The sequence below is a fragment of the Mytilus californianus genome, unplaced genomic scaffold (assembly GCF_021869535.1).
Source record: "Mytilus californianus isolate M0D057914Y unplaced genomic scaffold, xbMytCali1.0.p SCAF_14, whole genome shotgun sequence".
NCBI lineage: Eukaryota > Metazoa > Mollusca > Bivalvia > Mytilida > Mytilidae > Mytilus > Mytilus californianus.
In genome coordinates, this window is record NW_026262626.1 from 21,268,255 (window position 1) to 21,290,196 (window position 21,942).

At 31.2% G+C, this 21,942-nt stretch overlaps 4 protein-coding genes and 1 long non-coding RNA gene across 10 annotated transcripts in view; 2 read left to right on the forward strand and 3 right to left on the reverse strand.

Annotated features, from left to right (window-relative positions):
- LOC127724368 (fibrinogen-like protein A) overlaps window positions 1-21,942 on the forward strand; it is a 432,225-nt gene that overhangs the window by 225,036 nt on the left and 185,247 nt on the right. The window lies entirely within an intron of this gene.
- The window catches only part of LOC127724364 (feline leukemia virus subgroup C receptor-related protein 2-like), a 227,425-nt gene that overhangs the window by 51,249 nt on the left and 154,234 nt on the right, over window positions 1-21,942 (reverse strand). The gene's annotated exons all lie outside the window — the stretch shown is intronic.
- Window positions 1-21,942, forward strand: part of LOC127724370 (fibrinogen-like protein A) — a 162,584-nt gene that overhangs the window by 14,993 nt on the left and 125,649 nt on the right. The gene's annotated exons all lie outside the window — the stretch shown is intronic.
- On the reverse strand, window positions 222-2,673 carry LOC127724377 (uncharacterized). The gene is made up of 3 exons (XR_007992464.1): window positions 2,596-2,673; window positions 1,085-1,195; window positions 222-232 (listed from the first exon to the last, which is right to left on the reverse strand). It is a non-coding gene; the product is annotated as an uncharacterized LOC127724377 (long non-coding RNA).
- Window positions 11,406-21,576, reverse strand: LOC127724366 (uncharacterized). 3 transcript variants are annotated; one of them, XM_052231311.1, is made up of 2 exons: window positions 21,491-21,546; window positions 11,406-14,721 (listed from the first exon to the last, which is right to left on the reverse strand). In XM_052231311.1, the coding sequence occupies exon 2, from the start codon at window positions 14,719-14,721 to the stop codon at window positions 13,354-13,356; it is 1,368 nt and encodes a 455-aa protein (XP_052087271.1). In that variant the 5' UTR covers window positions 21,491-21,546; the 3' UTR covers window positions 11,406-13,353. The 3 variants fall into 3 exon arrangements, 2 of the variants coding, with proteins under 2 accessions (XP_052087271.1, XP_052087272.1); XM_052231312.1 differs by lacking the exon at window positions 21,491-21,546 and adding an exon at window positions 15,845-15,878; XR_007992462.1 differs by lacking the exon at window positions 11,406-14,721 and adding an exon at window positions 19,344-19,439 and having other exon boundaries at window positions 21,491-21,576.

Here is a 21,942-nt window from a genome sequence, read left to right on the forward strand (position 1 = left end):
TTTCAATATAACTTCTCTATCTAAACTCAAACGTAACACTTCTAATAGGGTTACATCTTAAGTCAATAATTTTTGATAATTGGCTTAAGAGATGAGAACAAAACACCATTTTACATCAACTATTGGATTTATTTAAGAATACATTGAAAAAGTCAATTAATTGTCTTATTGAAAATCACTTGGAATGTCTTGTAGTGTCTTATATCTTTTTCTTGCTGTACGTGCCATGCGTCTAAAAAAAAAAAAAATCTTACATTCATATACATGTATAAACTTCTTCCACATTCCTTTATTAGAGAACGATTCACGTTGCCTGAAAGGTGTACATCCCCTCCCCTTTAAAGTTTTGAAACAAATAACGATGATAGTCTGTCAGAAGGGGACGATAAATGGTTGACCGTGTTAAGAGAGAGCAATATGCCACGCTGAACTTCATTCAGTTATAAAAAAAACACATAAAAAACTTTAGACTAGACATGTGTCTAGACAAGAGACTTATTTCATTATACTCGTTGATTGTTGTCTATCATATTTTTTTTTCTTTTATTGTTTTGTAAAAAAAAAGCTGTTCTTTTCTTGGTTTTTTTTTAGTTTTCATTAAATACATTGTATCATGTAGGGGCCTTTAAAATCCCTGCTACATTAAACATCTTGTTGTCCTTTTTAAGTGTTAAACTCTGTACAGTGACATAGTTTATAATTTGTCATTTGTATCTAAGGGCATATGATACAGTCCTATAGGCACATAATAACTTATTGAAGTGTTACGCATTGTTTTTCGCAAGATGATAATAATATAACTTAACTTCCGAGAAACACACAGATGTCATTAAATGAGTAGTTTATATGTATTTGAAATACTTCAAAGGAAAGCAAATATGTTGTTTATGAAAGCACACAGTTGGACTAAAAGATTGATTTAAATAAACAACTTGTTTCTGTTTTGTCACAAAAAAAATAATTTATTCAAATATCCAGATATCTTTTCTGTATTGTATGCCCTTAATCTTGAATGTAATGTATTGTTTATGCTAAATATTTGAATTAAATATGGAATGACAGTAATTCTGTATGAAAATCTTACTTCAAAAAAAAATTTCTCCTGAAAGGTTGTAGACATTCCAAAGAACCTGTGCCACTTCCAAATTGTAAACCTGCATATTGAACTTGTCCTTTGTGGCTTTTCTTTTAGCTCCTGTTAAAAAATAAAAGATACATTGTATGTACATTGTGTGTATGAATCAATAAATATAACTTTAAGCAACAGTTTATATCATCTTGCTTGTACTGAAGTCTTACAGTCTTTGTAATGTTCATTAAGCTGTTAAGGGAAATTTAATTTACTGTTTTGCAAATACATACATACACTGATTTTACTAGAAAAAAAAATCTCCATATTCACATGGTGCTTATATTAGTGTTATTGTAACTTGTTTGTGTGCCTTGGAACAAGGCATTGAGTCATGCTTATTGCATACCTGCCAAGTTTTCAAAATCTCCATGGGGGATTTCAAGAGCGAGATGACTAAATGCTCTTATATTGTCATAAGACTTTCTAATCTACTACTATATTGTTTGAATGAGTATGCATGTGCTTAAATCCCCTTTTATCTCATTTGAATGCCTGTTTTCAGGTGTTAAATTTGTCTAATAACAAATTTCAAAATTCAGGTCAACACCTCTCATGGGGGAAATCCCCTCTAAAGCGTGAAGGTTGGCAGGTCTGTTATTGCAATAGTTGTTGTTGGTTTAAGTCTGTCATATTTGTTTTTCATAATGTGTATTTAATGTAGGCCGTTAGTTGTTTTGTTTCAATTGTGTTGAGAAAAATTTAACATTTGTTTGTCAAGGCCTTTTAAAGTGGACTATATGGTATGGGTTTTCTCAGTGTTGAAAGCCGTACAGTGACTTATAATTTCTTTTATCCAAGTCATTTGAATTCTGGTGGATAGCTGTCTCATACACCTTATCGCTATTTCAGTATTTGGAAATCTATCCCGTTTGAACTTTTTACGTCAGCATACGTCATACAATAATACACCTTATCGCTATTTCCGCTTGACCCGAGAATCTGTCCTGCTTGTGGCGTCAGATATTTTTTATTATGACGTCAAAATTTTTCGGGAACTTGTGACAGTTGTGTGATGTCCAGTAATGGCGGACAAATAGCAATAAGGTGTATTACTTTCCATTGTGGTGTCAAATATTTTCTATTATGACGTTAACATTTTACGGGAACTTTTGTGATGTCCATGGCCAGTTATGGCGGACAAATAGCGATAAGGTGTATTGGCAATCAAACACACAAGCCACATATCCTTATTTTTTTATCAATGAACAAATTCATAATAGGTGTTCGTAGATGCTAGAACAGTGGATGATTTAGGGGCCCCGATCCCCTTATGGAGCTACATATAAGATAAATGCATAGACTATTTACAAGTATCACTCCAAACGTTTGCTTGCCTTAGGCAGGGCCCCCCTTTTTTCAAAACCTTGATCCGCACCTCTAGAAACAGATGTATTGGTTCCGATTATGATTGAACACACAAAATGAATGCACAAGTTTCATCTTAAGAGATTAATCATTCTTACCAAGTGAGTATATATCGCGTAACAAACAATTTTCTTGGCTCTCTTTGTTGATATCCTGTCTTCGTTTCAAAATTCAAATTTCAATATCCCGGTGATAAAACAAAAGTCGTTTCCGGAAAAGGTCGGTTTTCCGTAATGCATATAAACGATACGAAAATAGAACTTAGTACAGTTACAGTTTTCATTTCTTAATTTCTAAAATATACACGAACGAAATGAATAAACATTAAAGAAAGGTTATTGTTTATTAATACATTATTGCTTTATTCAATGTTGACTCTTTTGAATTTTAATATAAGAAGGAATAAAATCTGACCTCAAGATATCAAGGATTTCAACGATATAGTATCTTGCTTGTCATGATACTGATGAAATGTAGTACTATATCTTATCCTGAAAAAAACGAGCTAATTCCACAAAAAATATTTTTTGTGGGGTTTTGAATAAAGTTTAAATAAAATGTTATTTTTATATCCGTAAAATGTTGAATAAAATATCAGTAAGACTATTAAATAATGTGTATGTCAAAACATTTCATAGAAAACATTTAGCTGATATTTTTCAGATGTATTATGTAAAACATTTTAATTTTACGTTATAAACATTTTATGCAAATAGCAAACTATATTTTCTGTAAAATATTTTTTGCAGAATGTTTTTTGGATATTTGAAAAATATTTACTTTAAATGTGGTAACAATATGAAATACCAATTGAAGAAAATATTATTTTTTTATATTATAAAATATCTACGGGATATTTTAGAATAATGTTTGAGAACATGAATAAAGATATCAGAAAATAATATTTTGTTAATGTTGTAAAAACATTTTACTTAAATGTTAGAAATAAAACATTTCAAAACAATAAAATAAACATTTTTTTGATGTTTAAATGATATCTTATTGAAATATTTTGTGAGAGACGTCCATATAACATTTAAAAAATGTTTTTAAAATGTTGTGTGTTTGCTGGGCATGAATCTACAAATAAGAACATGTTGAAGGAAGAGGAAACATTGAAAACTGCATATTGAAGCAGCATTGAAAATTATTTATTGAAAAAAAAAAAATGGAACGATTTTTTTCTAAAGTACTGTATGCTTATGCTTGAGTATCTTTTATATTTCGAATGATTTTTACAATGTCGCACATTGTTATTTTGATTTTACATATTCGATGAGATCAGATAATCTCTTTTGACGGAAGATTTCAAACATTTTCTGAGATACTTGAATATGTAAACGGATAGGATTTTCATTCAATGTTCTGCTCATAAGAGTGTTTACATGATGTTTAATGTAAAAGTGACATTTGAGTATCATGTTTTACTTGATATACTAGAATGTAGTCATACAATTAATTATCTATTTTCCATTTTTTATATTCTAAAAAAACATTTACAGCTAAATTTATCTTACCTTTGAAATTTATCAGCTGAATATCTCAAGATCTCAAGATAACCTTGTTATCAGAAAAAATCAATTTATAACTATGATTGAAAATTTAAATCATCAGTGTAAACATGTATTACACGGCATATTCCGGAAAACATGTTATTGTATCACAGACAAACATTCTACATGTCTTCTAATTTTAATCAGGAATTATTAACATCAATTGTGAAAATTTAACAGGTATCCCCCAGAAGATTTGTGACTCAAATACATTTGAAAATGTTGATACAGTACAACCTGTGACTTCCTCTTAGTTATGTCCACCCTCTTGTATGGTCACCATTGAATGGTGGCCATTTATTGGGGTATTCAATCTTGAGATGTTGGCCATTTATTGGGGTCATAAAACATAGGTTGATGTTTTATCTAATTATGTTACCTGTTGAAATCAATCAGGGTTGAGGTTTTCAGCATGTATGTTTCATTAAAATTCACCTGTACAGGTAACTCAGGTTTCTTCTCAAATTGACATTTCACCTTTTCTTGAAAATGTAGAATAGAATGTTTGTTTTTGTCTTTGTTAATTCATATCATTTGCTGATTTTTCTGTCTTTAAATTTACATATTTTCCTTTTTTTTCTAATGTTTTTATTTTTTTATGTTATTATTATTTTTTATTTGTTTTTTTTTTTTTGCTTCTTATTCTTTTAATTTCTTCTTGGAAAGAATCTTGAGTAGAAATGACAAAAATTCAAAGATAAGTTATTGACTGGCACTTGAATACAAAAGAGAGAATCCTTTAAATAATTATTTTTTCAGTAAAAAAAAAGTTATTGTACATGATGTACATGGTATTCTATTGTTCGTTTGCATTATTAAATGAATTATTATTAATTATAACTTATAATCATGCAAATGATATGTTTAAAGGAACCATGAAGCAAGTAATTTTACAAGCCAGTTTATTCACAAATTTAAATTATCAATATCATGAATATCAATCCTTTTACCATTAATTTTGTTAACAAATTTGTACAATCTATTATCATGATTATTATTCAGGAAAACTACAAATATCATTATATGGTATTAGAATAAACTATTTTTGTTTATCTTTGATATTTTTCAAATCTCAAAACGAGTTTTGCATGAAGAATCACTAAAGAGACTTACAAAGAAATTATTTAAAGAAAAAATTGTCTTGCTTTTTGAAACAATTGTAAACTTATCAAATATGTTATCTTCAGTTTGGCTAATTTTGTCAGTTAATAGGCAAAATTTGTCTCCAGAAAAAATAAAGTACACTTCTATATAGATTGTGACATTTTTATGGTCTATTAATTAAATCACTTTTTGTTCTGTGTATATTATTGTCGAAACTGCAGGACTGGCATATACATGATACATATTCTTGGTATACACTTGCAAAGAATATTTCACTCAACTCAAGCCTTTTAGATAAAGTTAATAATTGAAGGGACTTGAATAAATTAGATTCTTTAAAGCCCTTGATTAAAAATGAATTTTAGGAAACAAAATAAGAATATTTTTGAAAATAAAATAAAAACTTATGATGAAAACAGTAAACTCAAATGCTTCACTAAGTAAAGAATTAGTGGTCATAATTTAGAAATAGAAAATGGTGAATAAAAATTCCTATAAAGGATAGAATTGTTTGTAAAATTAATATAACAACATAAACAACTTAATTAGAGATAATCTATTTTGAAAATTGTTTACCTTCTCATAATAATGTCTCTGACCAGTTTATGAATAAAATCTCGAATCTTATGAATAAAATCTTAACCAAGAACAAAAAGTAAAATAAATGCTAAACCTCTATAACCTGGAACATGTTTAAAATATTGGCTCCTTTATAAAAGAAAGTCATTAGAACTGAGGGCAGAAACCTAATAACTTTTTTCCATGTGTTTTGATTTCTTATAGAATTGTTATTTCTTTGCATTATAATGTTTGTTTTAGGGATTTTTTTTTTGTCAGAAACTTGATTAAATTGTAATATGTTTATATGACAATAAAAAAATTATCACATTTTTCTGTAATGAATATTTTGAATATACATGTATTTATTCAATAGAGAAATAATGAATTGCATAAATTTTATTTAGAATAAGACGGAAAGATAATCTTAAACATTTGTTAAACAATGTTAAATGCAGTAAGTTTTAACAATTTTGATTTTAGAAAATTAATTTGAGAAACACCTTTTCAATGGAAAAAGGCAGGCGTTGATAAAGTTTGCATTATATTAGAAGATGATATTCATTTATTATTCACGTGCCAAATAATACATGTAAAAAATAACTTAAATTGATAGAATTATTTAAAAGTTATAACATCAAAACAAATATTTGCAAACAGTCATGAAAAAATTTTTACAAAAAAAAAGTTTAGGAAGCTATATGTTCAACTAGTTTTATTATTTCATTTTATTTTAGAAATTTCTTGTCATAATCACAGTTATTATAATATTAAATTTGACAAACACAAAAAGTCATATATTTTCCCTGAGACACTTTACCTGTAAGTTATGTAATTTTAACACTTCAATGCAGTCATGATTTCTCTTTATCCTTGAATAGTTTTTGATTAATACCATGTGTATTAATTAAGCAGCAGGGGGTATAATGATGGACATTTAGGGCCATCATGGTCACCATATTTTTTATGGCCACCATTAATAAGATAATTTCACAGGTAGTACTGCATATTTGTCAGGACCGATATATATATATAGAAATACCGTTTCACTGAAGAGACATTAATTGTAGAAATACGGATATGGTGTATAAATGTTTGCACCTCAAGTTTGCGGTATACCATATCTTCCACAAGTTTATTGTTTTCTGTTTGGTAATATGTCATATGTCTCTATCATGAACCTCATTTCATAATTCCTCTTTTTTCTTCTGAAAAGTAAAAATTGCCAAAAAAAATAATGATGTGAAGAATACTAAGACAACAACACAAACTTTATAGAAAACAAACCTATAGAAAATACCTCTGAAACAATGAAATATATTGTACTGTATCCTCATGTCACCGGAAAAACTTGATGATAAATGTGCCATAAAAGTATAAACGGATCTACATGTTAAACGAAGGTGCCTCCATGTCAAATTAGATATAATGTTACAAATGATCAAATTCTATTAACAGCATACTGTTCTTGTCTCGGTACTTGCTTGCATTTTTTTGAATGAGAAAACTTACGAAAAGTACGATTTGATAGTACTCTCAGTTACTGAAAGCCAGTTAAAAGCCAAAACAATCAATTATAAAAAAATCATGCATCAGAAACTAAATTCAACTAAAACACATCCCAGGGATTTAGTGTTTTAACGTCAGGGACAGTCATTTAAGACATGACTTGTGCAATGCCAAAATCTGTTTTTATAGTTTCCAAGAAAATTGGCACAAAACACCACAAAATAATAAAATTGTCATTTTAGAGCAGTACGTCTTTCACCATGTATTAGAGCACTGTTAAATAAGGGGAGCTAACTCAATTGTTCTTGACCAAAGAATTGGGGGTCAGTCGTTTGCTAAACGTAATGTTGTGATAGAAAAGCAAAGGAAGGTTTTTATAATTTAGTAAATGATAACAATTTATATCAATGATAAAATAAACAAATTAGTTTGTACACAATTACAAAAAATATATAATAATATTTTTAGAATACAAAGTTTGAAAGCTTAGTATCAAATTAAAAAAAAACAATTTCTGATGACAATGTTAAGATAAAAAAATATGACAAATCTATTAAAACATTTTAAATGAAATCAGTTCCAAAATAAGAATATGAAAAGTCGGAAAAAGGTATAATTCTCGAATAGGAATTGCCAAAGAAAAAGTTGCAATGATGAACTTTTTCGTCATCACTATACGTTAAATGCTAGACGACTGGTTAGAGTTTTATAGGTCCAGTATTGGTTGCATGAGAAGTGAGAGATAACTATTGTCAAACCTGACTGCCTTTATAACTTTGCAACGCTTTCTATAGTAAAACCAAAACATGTGACACGAGATGTTAACAATGCTCTCATTAGCAAAATAAAAACTAATTAAACAAAGCCTTATCCTATAATGTTTTTACATGAAACTGAATATTTCATTAAAAAAAAAATAAACATAGTTTTTATACAATATAACATTTGCATAATGAATAATAAAAGAGTGTCGGTGAATATTTCGGCAATGGTGGTGTTTTTGTAGATCTTGTCTTCCTTATTGCTTTTTCTATTGACGTTTCTCTCTATATTTACTATCTGCAATCGTTTTCAAGATGATAGACAAAATCGACAAAAAATTAAAATCTTCACTGAAGTACAATAACTCTTATTCAAGGTATTTCACATCCAATCTGTTATGGTATATTATATACAAAGCACAATAAGGTCTACATTCTCCTAAAAAAACTACCCAAATTTTTAAACAGATTTATTTTGAAGGGATATAGTTACGATACTGTTGTCAGATCATTAAAGATGGCATATTTGGGTAATAATATTGATTTACTCATCGGAAATAAAATATTTACTCTATGACCAGTGTTTGGCATGCTACGGGCTATAATATTCTTATACATTTTGTGATGGTATGATACTAAACTCCTAACATGAGGGATTGTGCTTGATTTACATTTGATGAAGACAAAATATTCAATCAGTTTTAATGAGGTCTGGATCTGGTGTGTCTAGTATTCAGTCCGTGGTTTGGGTGTTTTTGGTTATTATCAAATAAACCTTCATGCATTTTTAACATTTGTACAAAGGCTTTAATGTATCATAGTAGTGAGCTCTTCTGTGTTGGAATATGTTATCATTGATATTGTGATATCTATAAGTTAACTGTTTACAAAACTTAAAATTGTTAAAATACATAGTGAGTTTCGAACCAAGGAACAGATACACTTCTATAAAACAAACTATAGCTGTGTTTGTCAAATACATTTCATTTTTTTGCCCTCAATGCTCTTAAAATTCGTATTTTTAACTTTTTTATTCGAGCATCATGGGTCATTTGTAGACAAAACGTCGTTCTGGCGTTCAAAATTTAAGCTTGGTATCTATGATGAGTTTATTGATAGTAGGATGTCACATTCGTTTTAGGGCGATAAAAATATGATATATTATGGCCTTGCATTTGAGTTCATCGAAATAATGCTGGCAATGAGCAACACGATAGGTGTCAAAAGTGGACTGGGAACTGCGTACCTTTCCATAGAACAAGGTGTGCTTGCCTTTTTTAACAGTGGTTTGTGTTGTTTTTGATAATTTTAATTTCAAAGTGTGTGGGTTTATAACGGTACCAGTCCTGTCCACCAAATGTCCTCGAAAAACCGATCATGTCATTTTCCTGTTGAGAATGTTTTGCCTTTTGTAAACGATCCGTTACCTAATCAAATTTATACTTTTGTAGCTGATCGTCTAAACAGGCTTATTGATACATGTCTAAATGACAGTTCTATTTATATGTAGATATATATAGACTAGTGTATAAGGAGATTAAGATAAAATAATACGTTATTATCTCAACATATTATGTGAAAATACAGAGACCCTTTTGAAAAGATATCTCAGTCTGCTTGACGTAAAGAAAATATTTTCTCTCAACCTTATTGTGCATGCTTTAAATTTTTGCAGTTATAACTTTATTCTTCATTTTTTTTTGTATTGATATAAATGTTTTATTTTGGGAGAGGCGAAGGATACAAAATGCACATTCAAGCCAATAAGTCGAAAACACACTGACAACTCTGTGACTAAAATAAATTACACACATACAAGGGTAAGCAGATCTGCATCGAATGTGGCACCCGTCGTGTTGCTCATGTAAGTACAAACCTGGCGATGTGCCTACTTTGGTAAGTCACATTTAGTGGTATGGGGTCGGTATTGAAGTTACGGCAATAAGAACATATCTCTTCGTGGCAAAAATACGAAGGATTGATTTCAACTTTACCACTTGGAACTCTTGGTTTCATAGCTTCCTTGTGAGCACTATTAAGGAAATTGTGATAGGAACCACAAACCCTGGAATATCGTATCTACTCGAAGATATATTCTCCGTAATCAGGCGCTGCAGGAATGTTACTAAATAGAAATGGCAAATGCACATCATCTCTTTTGTCGTAAAGTTTAGTGTTCAAAAGACCCCCATAGTCAATTTTTGGATGTCCGTCACGAGGCAGACTTAACTATATCTCTTGTATCGTCTATCTCAAGTTCGATGGAATATATATGCCTTCAACATAGTCACCAAATATTGAATGATTTAGTGAGATAACAGCATCTTTAAAGCGGAAAGAGAATGATGCTTGTTAACTTCCTTTCTCTCGTCCTCAGAAGTTTCTGTATGAAGTTAGTCTCATCTAAATAAAGGACCAGTTGGTTTCCATAGGTATGCCGATTGTTTGTTTATTAATTGGTTCAAATAACATTAACCATATTAACGGGTCTGTTCGAGTCTAAACTAGGTTAAAAAACTATGAACATTAGTCCCTGTATACACATTATTTACACATCAATGCACATGTAACACTGACAAAATTGACAATTTCTAAAATGAACAACGGAATCTTGCAAACTACCATTTTGCGTGTTATTTGTTATTGTTTTCTATCATTCCTGTTTATTTCATTTGCATTATGCTTTCAAATGGTACAACGACACACTCAGATTGAATTTCAAATCCTAAAATCTAACTCACGATGTCAAACAACCTGTAATAAATAGGTCGCTGGTGGCGACATGTCTTATTGACAATTATACCACCTTTTTATTTTTTTATATTTACTGCAGGGTTTGTTACTCGTGCTGTGTGGATGCAGTAGAATGTGTCCACATGTCTGTACATATAGTGTATGCCTTTATATTTAACATTTAGGGTTTTTGCCTCGTGAGAGAGCTGTCTACATATTCTGTTTGGAAGTTATTGTCCTCATAGATAAAGCATATTTGTGTGTGTGTGTGTGTGTGTGTGTGTGTGTGTGTGTGTGTGTGTGTGTGTGTATTACATTACATAAACTGTTTAATAAATACAAATTGAGTATCAACAATTTACTTAGAAACTCAATATATACCAACACGACACATTCCAAGGACATAAATCCTGTATTATCATTGGTCTGTGTTCCTTTGGGATATCAACCAAATATGAAGAACTGGATCTTCCTTCACTTTATTGGTTTAATTACATAAGTGTCCTAATAAACACCGTTATATTGTCTAATCGCTCAACGAAACTTCTTTCTGAATTATTAACGTCAAATTTATTACCAATGAAAGTTGAGCTTCAAGGTTATTAACTACATATTCTAGAGATTATCTGAATCCGATGTGGATATTTAAAAATTCTAAAAATCTTTTGAGTACAAACAATCTTAAGACTCTTTCATCATATATAAAGTTAACTTTTCTACTCTTAACACAATTTTACCAAATTCCTCACTAAAAGACAAATTGAAAGAACTGGTCCTGCTTTGTCTCGTAAAGAGAATGGCTAATGTAGAAACAAAAAAGGTAAATCACAAAAAACTCTGAGGAAAATTCAAAAAGTAAAGTCCCTAATCAAATGGCAAAATCAAAAGCTCAAACACATCAAACGAATGGATAACAATTGTCGTATTCCTGACTTGGTACAGGCATTTTTTTTAAGTATCTAGTAAAAATTCACTCTTATTCAAACAAACAATTCTTTAAAACGGATATTATCAAGATGTTTGATTTCTTGATTGACGTCATATTTGTTACGTCTGCAGGACGCTTTTTCAACAAAAAATCGACATCCCCATGGGAACCAGCTGCGTTCTGACTTGTTCATTTAGGCTGAATTCATACAAAAACGTCTTAGGAATAAAGACAAGAAGTTAGCAGTATCCCTTTATTTCTCGTTTCTCTATAGAGATAATGCTCTCTCACCTAATCATTCAAATGTGGCAACTACTAGTATATTGAAAACATCTATCACACAGAACTTGAGATAAAGGATACATCAAATACAGTTAAGTCTGCTTTATTCTTATTTTTGTTTATCTAAATCGAGTTACGACTTTTGTACACCGATATATTACTGTTGCCTTTATTTATATCTTGACTGACATCTAGAAATCGACAATGAAGGTCAGTTGAAAACAAAACTTGACAACAAAAGACTTGATTTCAGCTTCCCAATTGTAGTAACATTCTAGCAGTGCATGCATATGGAGTATATTTCCCCAGTTGATACGATATTCAGGGCTTGTGTTTCCTATTAAAATTTGAAGAGGTTTGCTGCTCGAAAGGAAATTATTTAACGAAGAGTGTCAAGTGATGAAGTTGAAATCACCCCTTTGTAAAATTTTAATGGCGCCATCACGAGTTTGTTGACTGATAAAGAATATCTGTTTCACAGATGGCAACGGATATGTTCCAAATGTAGTCATTTTCCCCCAATGTGACCTACCAATTATGATTTATCACCGGGTTTCTACATTGCCAATCTTACCACATCTTCTATTTGTAGTGTTAATCGAATTAAAATAAAAAAATCAATACAGTACGTCTGTTGTAAAACATTCAACAAAACAAAACATATCAACGATATAACTGCTAAACATAGAACTGTCAAACTTCAAAACTAAAAATACATCAAAAAAAATATACAAAAATACTTATGTTAAAGAGTCCAGGATGTTTCAAAACAGACATTATCACAAACTCAGGTTTTCTTGTATAATGTTTAACATGATCTCCGTTTGAAAATATTTTGTATCCTTTCAATCGAAAATTAAACGTTCAAAACACTTGTTCGAATAATTGGTTAGTAAAAGTGATTTTCAGAATCATACAGATTAACTTTAAAAAAAAAACTCATGTAAGCAATGAAACTGGGATATATTAACGTGATATCTTATATGTAGAATAACCATTTACCATCATCTATGTACTGAGTATACACAAAATTGTTTTTCCACTTATTTTAACACAAAATTCTTTTGATTTTTTCGTTGTTGTATCAATTGAGATAACTGTGTGTCAATGTGTTTTTAACAACTGCACGTAATTCAATTACCAAGAAACACTGAAACATATTACAATCAGCAATGTATACTCTAACGAATAAAAATATTTAGTTTAGTTTTTCAGTCCATAATCCTCCTTCAACTATGCAGATAATGAATTTATTTAAAGTAAGATTTGATATTGCTTTGTTTTTTTTAAATGTTACTGTTTCAAACAAATTATGGACGCCATAATTGATTGCATGTCATGCCAAAAACGAATAATTTCTTAGGTACTGGTAATTTCCTACTGGTTACTCAAATAATTCATTTTGCAAGGCGAACTCATGTTACTACGTTAACATAATTCATCTCGACAGCATCGATAGATGCAAAAAGCAATAATCAGAGCAATCACTGCAGAAATAACGATTAATGCTATTGACCAACCTGGAATTGATCTATTATTCTGTGATTGGAGATCCTTAATATTAGAATCAATGTCATGGTTTACGTCATGATTGCATATTGGCAGAATCATCTTGATATTGGCAACGACACCCTCTAACATGGTTAGTCCATTAGTCGTTGATTCGGTCAAATGCTGTCCATTGTACATAAACTCCACTTCGTTTTCCTTGTATCCAACACCGTATGTGTCTCCGAAATTATATACAAAAAAGTAATAGGTTGACCATATAAGCACGCGATACACGTACCCACTGCTTGAAAGGGCAATATAGTTGAAAACATGTAGATTATATAGAGATATTCCAGAATTTTTCCCTTTTCGTAACGACACAATAACAAACTTGAACCAGGGGAATACGGCTTGCAATTGTAATTCGATGGCAGATGTTTGATTTGTCTTCAAAATATCTGTCATAACTTGAATATATTTGTTGCACGGCACTAATTTGCAGTTGAAGAGAATATCTTTCAGTACGTTGGTTGAAACTCGTAAAGTAGTAACGCATTCGTCCTTAAAAGTTGTGGATTCTTCTCCATATTCCAACACTTCTGAAGTGATTAAAGCTATGCAACCTTCTATATATATACCGAGAAGAAATCCAAAAACGTCTTTGATTCTTTCCCCATCACAATAACCGGTGACTTCTATAATTTGGTCGAATATAGGCTTTTGCATAAATGTCAGCTTATCGTTTTTAAGTATGCTTCCAATTTGGCGGACATATGAAAATTTAGAATAACAGTTTTTAAGTCGATCGTGTTCAGCACGGGATAATGGATTTGGAAGAAAAAGTAAAAAATCCTCATAACAGTTTGATATTTCCCGTTTATCAGTAGCAACCTGATTTTTCAAGACCGATAAATCTATTTTTTTAGATAGTTCTTCTACTTTGATTCCAATCTTTTTAATGTTGTTATTCAAAACTTTCAAGTTTCCATTAATCTCTCTTAATCCCCTTTCGATATCATATCTCTGATTTGGACGGTCAGTGATTAGACGTATGATGTCACCGATAACTGGAATACTCCCAACGACCAAAAGAGCAACCTCACCTGCAGATTGCAATTCATTGTTGGCAAAATCTGTTCTCATACGAAAAGAGCTTGTTATTAGCAGATCGACCATTGATGGTAAGGCAAAAGCACCACGTTTGGCTAATCTATGTTTTGATTCTTTTTCCTTTAATTCAGCAATTGTGAAAAAAGCTGAACAATATATACAGATATAAAATATCAATATGGATGTCTTCATCATCTGAAACAAAAAAGGAAATTCTAGAATAGAAAATTCATAGCAATTATTTCATGCAGAATTTTAAGTAAAGTTACTAAGTACTAAAATATTATTATATAATAGGGAAAGTAAAATCACAAAAATATTGAACTCCGAGGAAAATTTAAAACGGTAAGTCCCCAATCAAATGGCAAAATCAAATGATAAAACACATCAAACGAATGGACAACAACTATCATATTCCTTACTTGTTACAGGTATTTTCAAATGTAGTAAATGGTGGATTGAACATATTTCAGATTATTTTCGTCTCACGAAAATACAAACTCGAACATCCAGTACCCGTAGGCGTGCTTTAGCTTGCACATAAACAAAAATGTGTACTAGTTTAGTGATAATGAACGTCATATTAAACTCCGAAATATATAAATGTATAAATGAACTAAACTTAATAATCATACAAGACTAACAAAGGCCAGAGGATCCTCACTCTGGACTCGCGCAAAAATGCGGCGGGGTTAAATGTGTTTTTTGAGACCTCAACCCTCCCCTATACCTTCAGTCAATGTAGAAAAAAACCACACAGCAATACGCACAGTAAAACTCAGCTCAAAAGAAGTCTGAGTCCGATGTCAGAATAGGTAACAAAAGAAACTAAAGAAATTGACAATGAGACATAAATTTACAAGGTTACTGACATGCCAGCTCCAGACCTCAATCAAACCGATTGAAAGATTATGTCGTCATCATTTGAGTATCAAGCACAATCCCTCCCGTTAGGGGTTTAGTATCATACCATCATAAAATATGTATGTACATCTTGTCCTGATCATTTGCAATGGCAGTTTCTAAGTAATTGCTATAGTTTTTGCAACAAAACAAAAATAATAAAACAAATTGGTGAAAATATTTTTTTCAACGGTAAAAACTACCATAAAGGGTCAATTGACAATTTCCGCTATGATGACCTTAATAGTTGGATTTGATTTATATAATATGCATCATAAAACTTCCTAATTTTTTTTTTTGCATTTAGTGTTGAAGATACTTATAGAAATTAGACAATAAATTTCGGCAGTAAACAAAGCCAAAAACAAAACGTTAATATAAAAATAAAAATCGTGTAATACTAGTTTCTACTTACTGAATTTACACTCTAATCGACATGAACATTAAGAATTTAGAAATTTGAAATGTCGAAATTCCTATCGCGGAAATTGTTATATGGTCTAATATGTTGTTTCACAAAATGATTCATTTGTTTTCATAAAGTTACAAGGATTGCTATTCTACAATAAAGTTTGAAAGAAAATATCTAATCTCTACGTACAGTCAAAAGTGCTTGAAATGTATTGAATTTTCCTTTGAAAAGTATGGAGTTGTCTTACATAATAGTCCAGATATTGATCAGTAATCTACACGCCTGGTGAAGTTAGTTTGTTTATGGTAGAATTGTGTGTTTTGTAATTTAACCCAAGAAATCATCCAGAAAACGTTTGTGTAATAATACTCCTGTGAAAACCAAATGTCTTTGTCAAACTCTGAGCTTCATGAAGTGCTTAACCTCTTGATCAAAGACGCGACCATAATAGTTCGCTGTACAGCTGTATAAAGAAATGACTGTAAATTCCCGTTAAAAGTAGGTGAGCTATATTTATATTGTCTTTCTTGGTATTTTTGTCAAAAATACCTTTTCAATTTTTTTAATTCATTTTGTCAATTAAATGCATTTATTAAAGACGATTTTATAACCAATTATTGTATAATCCATCGACAAACCGTGTCATTTTCAATTCTAAATATTTCAACAAGTTCGATAAAAAAAAATGATTTTTTTTTAAATATAACAAGTGTGGACACATATCAGTGTGGATAGTATATTTGGATATTTGGCATTGTTTTCTGACAAAGATATCTCTGGTTTTACACAAAAGGTTTCTATGTTAAACTGTGGTGTACAGTGACAGCCAACCTGTACCAGACACTAAAAATAGCAGTGTCTTTTATTTGATATTTAGTTTTAATGTTCAAAACTGTCGTTAAGGAGACACTAATTTAAATCAGTGCGAACCGTTGATAGATTTTATTTAGATAAAAATTGCTATTAATATCAAATCTGCATATTGGCCAACATACTATGTCTGCTTTGTGTATATAATAATGTACATTTCTGTAATTAAATTTTGTGCATTTCAAACTTTCCATTCCTTTCAACATTTGGAATAACTTCTATTTGAATACATTAACATTTTTAACAATGATCCTTTAAGGGAACACAGCTAGCTGAGTGGGCTCCAACGCTATAGAGATTTACGTAAAAGAGAAGAAGATTCCACAATTTTTATTTTGGATAGCAGGAAAAGCTTAAAATAAGAAGAGGATCACATAAGCTGCATTTCTGCATTTCTGCATGATGTGATTCTAATATGCGACATGGCATCCAAGAACCTGCAAGCATGTTATATTTGTATGGTTCTATTTGTGTTCCTTTGAGGTGTTAATTTCTTACATGGGTTTGTCCACAACAAAACTGTATTTTTTTTTAGGATGTTCCCAGTATCATTAGTAAAATATTTTGTTTAAATGTCGGAAGTGTTTCTATCAAGCTATTTTATGTTTTTAAGTAACAACAGTGTACGAGATATGGCAGATACCAATACAGATGATTATAACTCCTAAATAATTTAAGATATGAACAGGACTGACGGTCAAAAGAACGAACATTCAAGTTTTCAATTTTTTTTTCAAAATTCAACCCTTTACCTCGAAAGTTCAAACAATAACTAAAACGTGTGTAGATAAGTTGATTTCCAAAATAGAAGGACCTCTACGAGAGTAAACTGTCGAAAAAGGGTTTATATGTATCTTTGAATTAATCCTCCTTGGAAATATATGCATGTGTACGCATTTTATTTTGTAAGGGTTGTTACTTTCAGTTATGTTGAGTGTCGTTTGTACATACATAGTATGACACTATTGTTATTTCGTGGCTGCGCCGACGAAAAAAAAAAGTTACAAAGATACATTTTTTCCAAATAATTGTTTGTTTAAGTGTTTTGACAATAAACGTCATTGTACCAAACTTAGTGGGGAAATTTTCATTCAACGTATATTTCGACTAGGATGCCCAGCTTGAACTGTTGTTTAACCGATTAAGCTCTATTCTCAATCGTTTCAACTTTTACTGAATCTGCACTGGTATGTCACAAGCGATATCATACCCTTTTCAGTCCGCTTGTAAAAAATTCAGCTATGAGAATCGGTGTATTACAATTCAAGCAGACCTACCTACTTACAGCCACTATTTAGCCAATAAGATTGGTATGCAACGTTAAAACACATGTACACCATACACCAAAGACAGTGGCCCCATAGCATACAGGTATATAAGCAAAAGACCGAACCACATAAAATAAACATTGCCCAGTTATGCATGATAATGAGGCCAAGGTTAGTTTAAACTTTTCTAGTCGAAAATGTACACCTTACAATTATACCTTACATCAACTACAGCCATATCCGTAATACGGACTTGGCCACAAAACTAAACCTTGATCCATGAAATAAGGCACAGTCGAGGTTTTAAAATATTAATACTTTGAAATGCTTAATGAGGATCTTCGCTGTATGAATACAATGGGCATAAAAAGAGCAATGAAAATTAATAAATACAAAATGAAACAAACTTAAATTTGTATAAGAAAATAAAACTTATGAAGGACGGACGAAAAGACTAATATTGTTATAATTCACCTAGTTAATGTGGTATTATAAGATAATTAGACCCAATGGCATTGCACGATCATAGCCCTATTCACCATTAACAAAAGAAACCCAAGTTAGTCTTGCAAATCTAGTTTTTTTTCTATACCAATAACAAATATAAGTTTTTATATAGTTGAAGAATGATTTAAACGTCTTATAAGCATCAGATCATTCACGATCCTTTTCACGATCTTCAAAAAGTGGTACATGATCTTTCACGATCCGAAACATCAATTTTGTGTAAATATTTCTTCTTTTACCGAGTTTCTGATTATGCTTACACAAAATATCTTTGAGAATCATTTGATTCATTTAAATGAAATTTACTTTTTTTTTGGAGATAAGTAGTTAAGTCATTCGAATTATGAAAATAAATCATGTTTGTTTACTTTTTCAATGCTATTGAAATGTCGAGGAGCAATCTGCCTTTTGTCGTTTTGTAAAAACAATGTACTTTTAGAACGGTGACAGTCTGTTAGTCCGACAACCATTATTCCGACAGCCCATTACTCCGACAGCCCACTATTCCGACAACCCATTACTCCGACAGCCCATTATTCTGGCAGCCCATTATATTCCGACAGCTCATAATTCCGACAATGCATCTGTCTGCATGTGTATGGGTAAATTTTCTCTAAAAAGACCAACTTCGTTCTATATAATATTTGTGGTTGCCCGTTTTGATTTCGAGTATTCCTCTCATGCGGGATATTTGTCTCAGTATATTGGAGTTGATACACATGTTTATTGAAATTGCTCAGTCCTTATCCTCGTCTCTTTCGTATTACGGGTCTTGTTAAATTTTATTTGTCTTTATTATTCGGCGTTTAAAATTGTGTGTCCACTGTCCGATGATTCTGTGCTGTTCTAGTTCGCTGTTGTTTTTTTTTTTTTGTCTTTATCTATCTTCTTTTCACTAGATCTTCGGTTTTTCCCTTTCGCGTATCAGGGGAGTGAGGTTTCACCACTATAAACTACAAAAAAAAATATATCAGAGTTGAATAACACTACCCATCCTCTTTGGTCGCAACACTTTATACCCCTTGTAGCGTCGTTCAAAATGAGAAAAACAAAGAGACAAATACAAACCCAGGTCATAAAAAATAAGAAGACACATAGGACGAAATATGTGCTTCGAAAAGATGAGCAATTCCAGCTTCTACCAAGACACCCACCCGTGCGATTTTATGAATAGCATGTACGGGAATGTGAATCCACGAAATACGGAGACAGTACACAACACTTCTTATAACGATCGAGCAGACATAGTCTGAAAGATGACACTCAATATATTTGTAGGGGTACCGATTTTATATCCCCAGCTTATTTTAAAATCTAGAAAAACATGCCTATTTTATAATGGTTGGGGGAGCGGCAGGACTGATAAATTGCAACAAAACCATTTACGAAAAACAAATATGACAGATATGAACCAACGACAACCACTAAACTACCAGCTACTAACTTTAGACAGGCACATTAAGAATGTGGCGGGGTTAGAAATTATTTGAAAAGGGCTTAACTTATCAGATCGATACAAAGCACACAAACTTTTAACACTTATACATACCGGACGTGACAGGGTATTTATACATCCCTCAAAACAACAAAAACACAAAGTACAGATCTAAGAGTATTCGTAGTTATTGACAGCTAGTTCAAAGCCATTGACAACTAATAAAAAATCATGTTTATAAGACAATGTGTTTCATTCTTGTCCCGCGTGTTTCTTTGTGAATGATTTTCCTTCTCCTTGACTTACTCTTATTTTGTCTACCATTCATTGGTTAAGGCAGAGTCGTCCGCCAAATCCTTACAGTGGCGGGTTGGATTTGGCCATATTGGAGTCACACAATATCCAATACACATAATAGAGTCTGTATTTTATAAAGCAAATCATATGCTGACCCTGCCGAATTTGTTAAAAATAGTTTGATGAAAATATGTACAAATAATTCCCTGTATAACGTAATTCGAATTCTGCTGACAGTTCTACGGTTAGAACTGATTTGGTCAGTTCTGCTAACAGTTCTACGACTAGAACTGTTTTGGACAGTTCTACGACTAGAACTGTTTTGGACAGTTCTACCTAGAACAGTTTAAGACAGTTCTACCCTAGAACTGATTCTGATAGTTCTACTTAGAACAGTTCTAGGGTAGAACTGCTCGAGGATAGTTTAGAACAGTTCTATGACAGATTATTCTGACAGTTCTAATGAGAGGTTAGAAGTTATCTCCTCTGTATCTTTTGTTGAAAACTATACTATATGTTGCCCTCTAGATGTCCTTTATTTGGTTTTGTCGTTTGATTGCTGTCTTATTGACGTATAATCTACATCCTTTACAGTTTAAGCTCGGTTTGGTGTACTTTTTAAATGTGTTAGAAAAATCTAAACTGAAAGAGTTATTGAGTATAAATTGCTTGCCTTTTGTCCTCAAAATTATAATATCCTTAAAGGAAGATGAACCTAGGAGTGATTAACCTAAATTTAAAATATTAAGTAAACTGAAGAAAACATTGTTTCTTTTTTCAATCTTTGACTCCTACCTCCCCCTCCAAATAACGTTTTCTACTTTATAAATCTTTGAATACATGTCGCATCTAAGCAAAGTCTAATTGATCTGCTGCTTATCTCCCTAAATATTAAGTAAACTGAAGAAAAAGTGTTTCTCTTTTCAATCTTTAACTCCCCCATCCCCCTCCAAATTAGTTCATCTCTATCTCTACAAAATCAGGACACGGGTATCAATACGAAATGAAAGATATACTAATTTTACATAAATTGAATGTTACTTCTCGTAAAATACCATTTTTAAAAGACCTGAGCGAGTTTAGTCATTATGAAAATTTAATGTCGTTATATATATTTATATAATATGCACCATAAAACTTCTTAAATTTTTTATTTGCATTTAGTGTTGAAGATACTTATAGAAATCAGACAATAAATTTCGGCAGTAAACAAAGCCAAAAACAAAACGTTAATATAAAAATAAAAATCGTGTAATACTAATTTCTACTTACTGAATTTACACTCTAATCGACATGAACATTAAGAATTTAGAAATTTGAAATGTCGAAATTCCTATCGCGGAAATTGTTATATGGTCTAATATGTTGTTTCACAAAATGATTCATTTGTTTTCTTAAAGTTACAAGGATTGCTATTCTACAATAAAGTTTGAAAGAAAATATGTAATCTCTACGTACAGTCAAAAGTGCTTGAAATGTATTGAATTTTCCTTTGAAAAGTATGGAGTTGTCTTACATAATAGTCCAGATATTGATCAGTAATCTACACGCCTGGTGAAGTTAGTTTGTTTATGGTAGAATTGTGTGTTTTGTAATTTAACCCAAGAAATCATCCAGAAAACGTTTGTGTAATAATACTCCTGTGAAAACCAAATGTCTTTGTCAAACTCTGAGCTTCATGAAGTGCTTAACCTCTTGATCAAAGACGCGACCATAATAGTTCG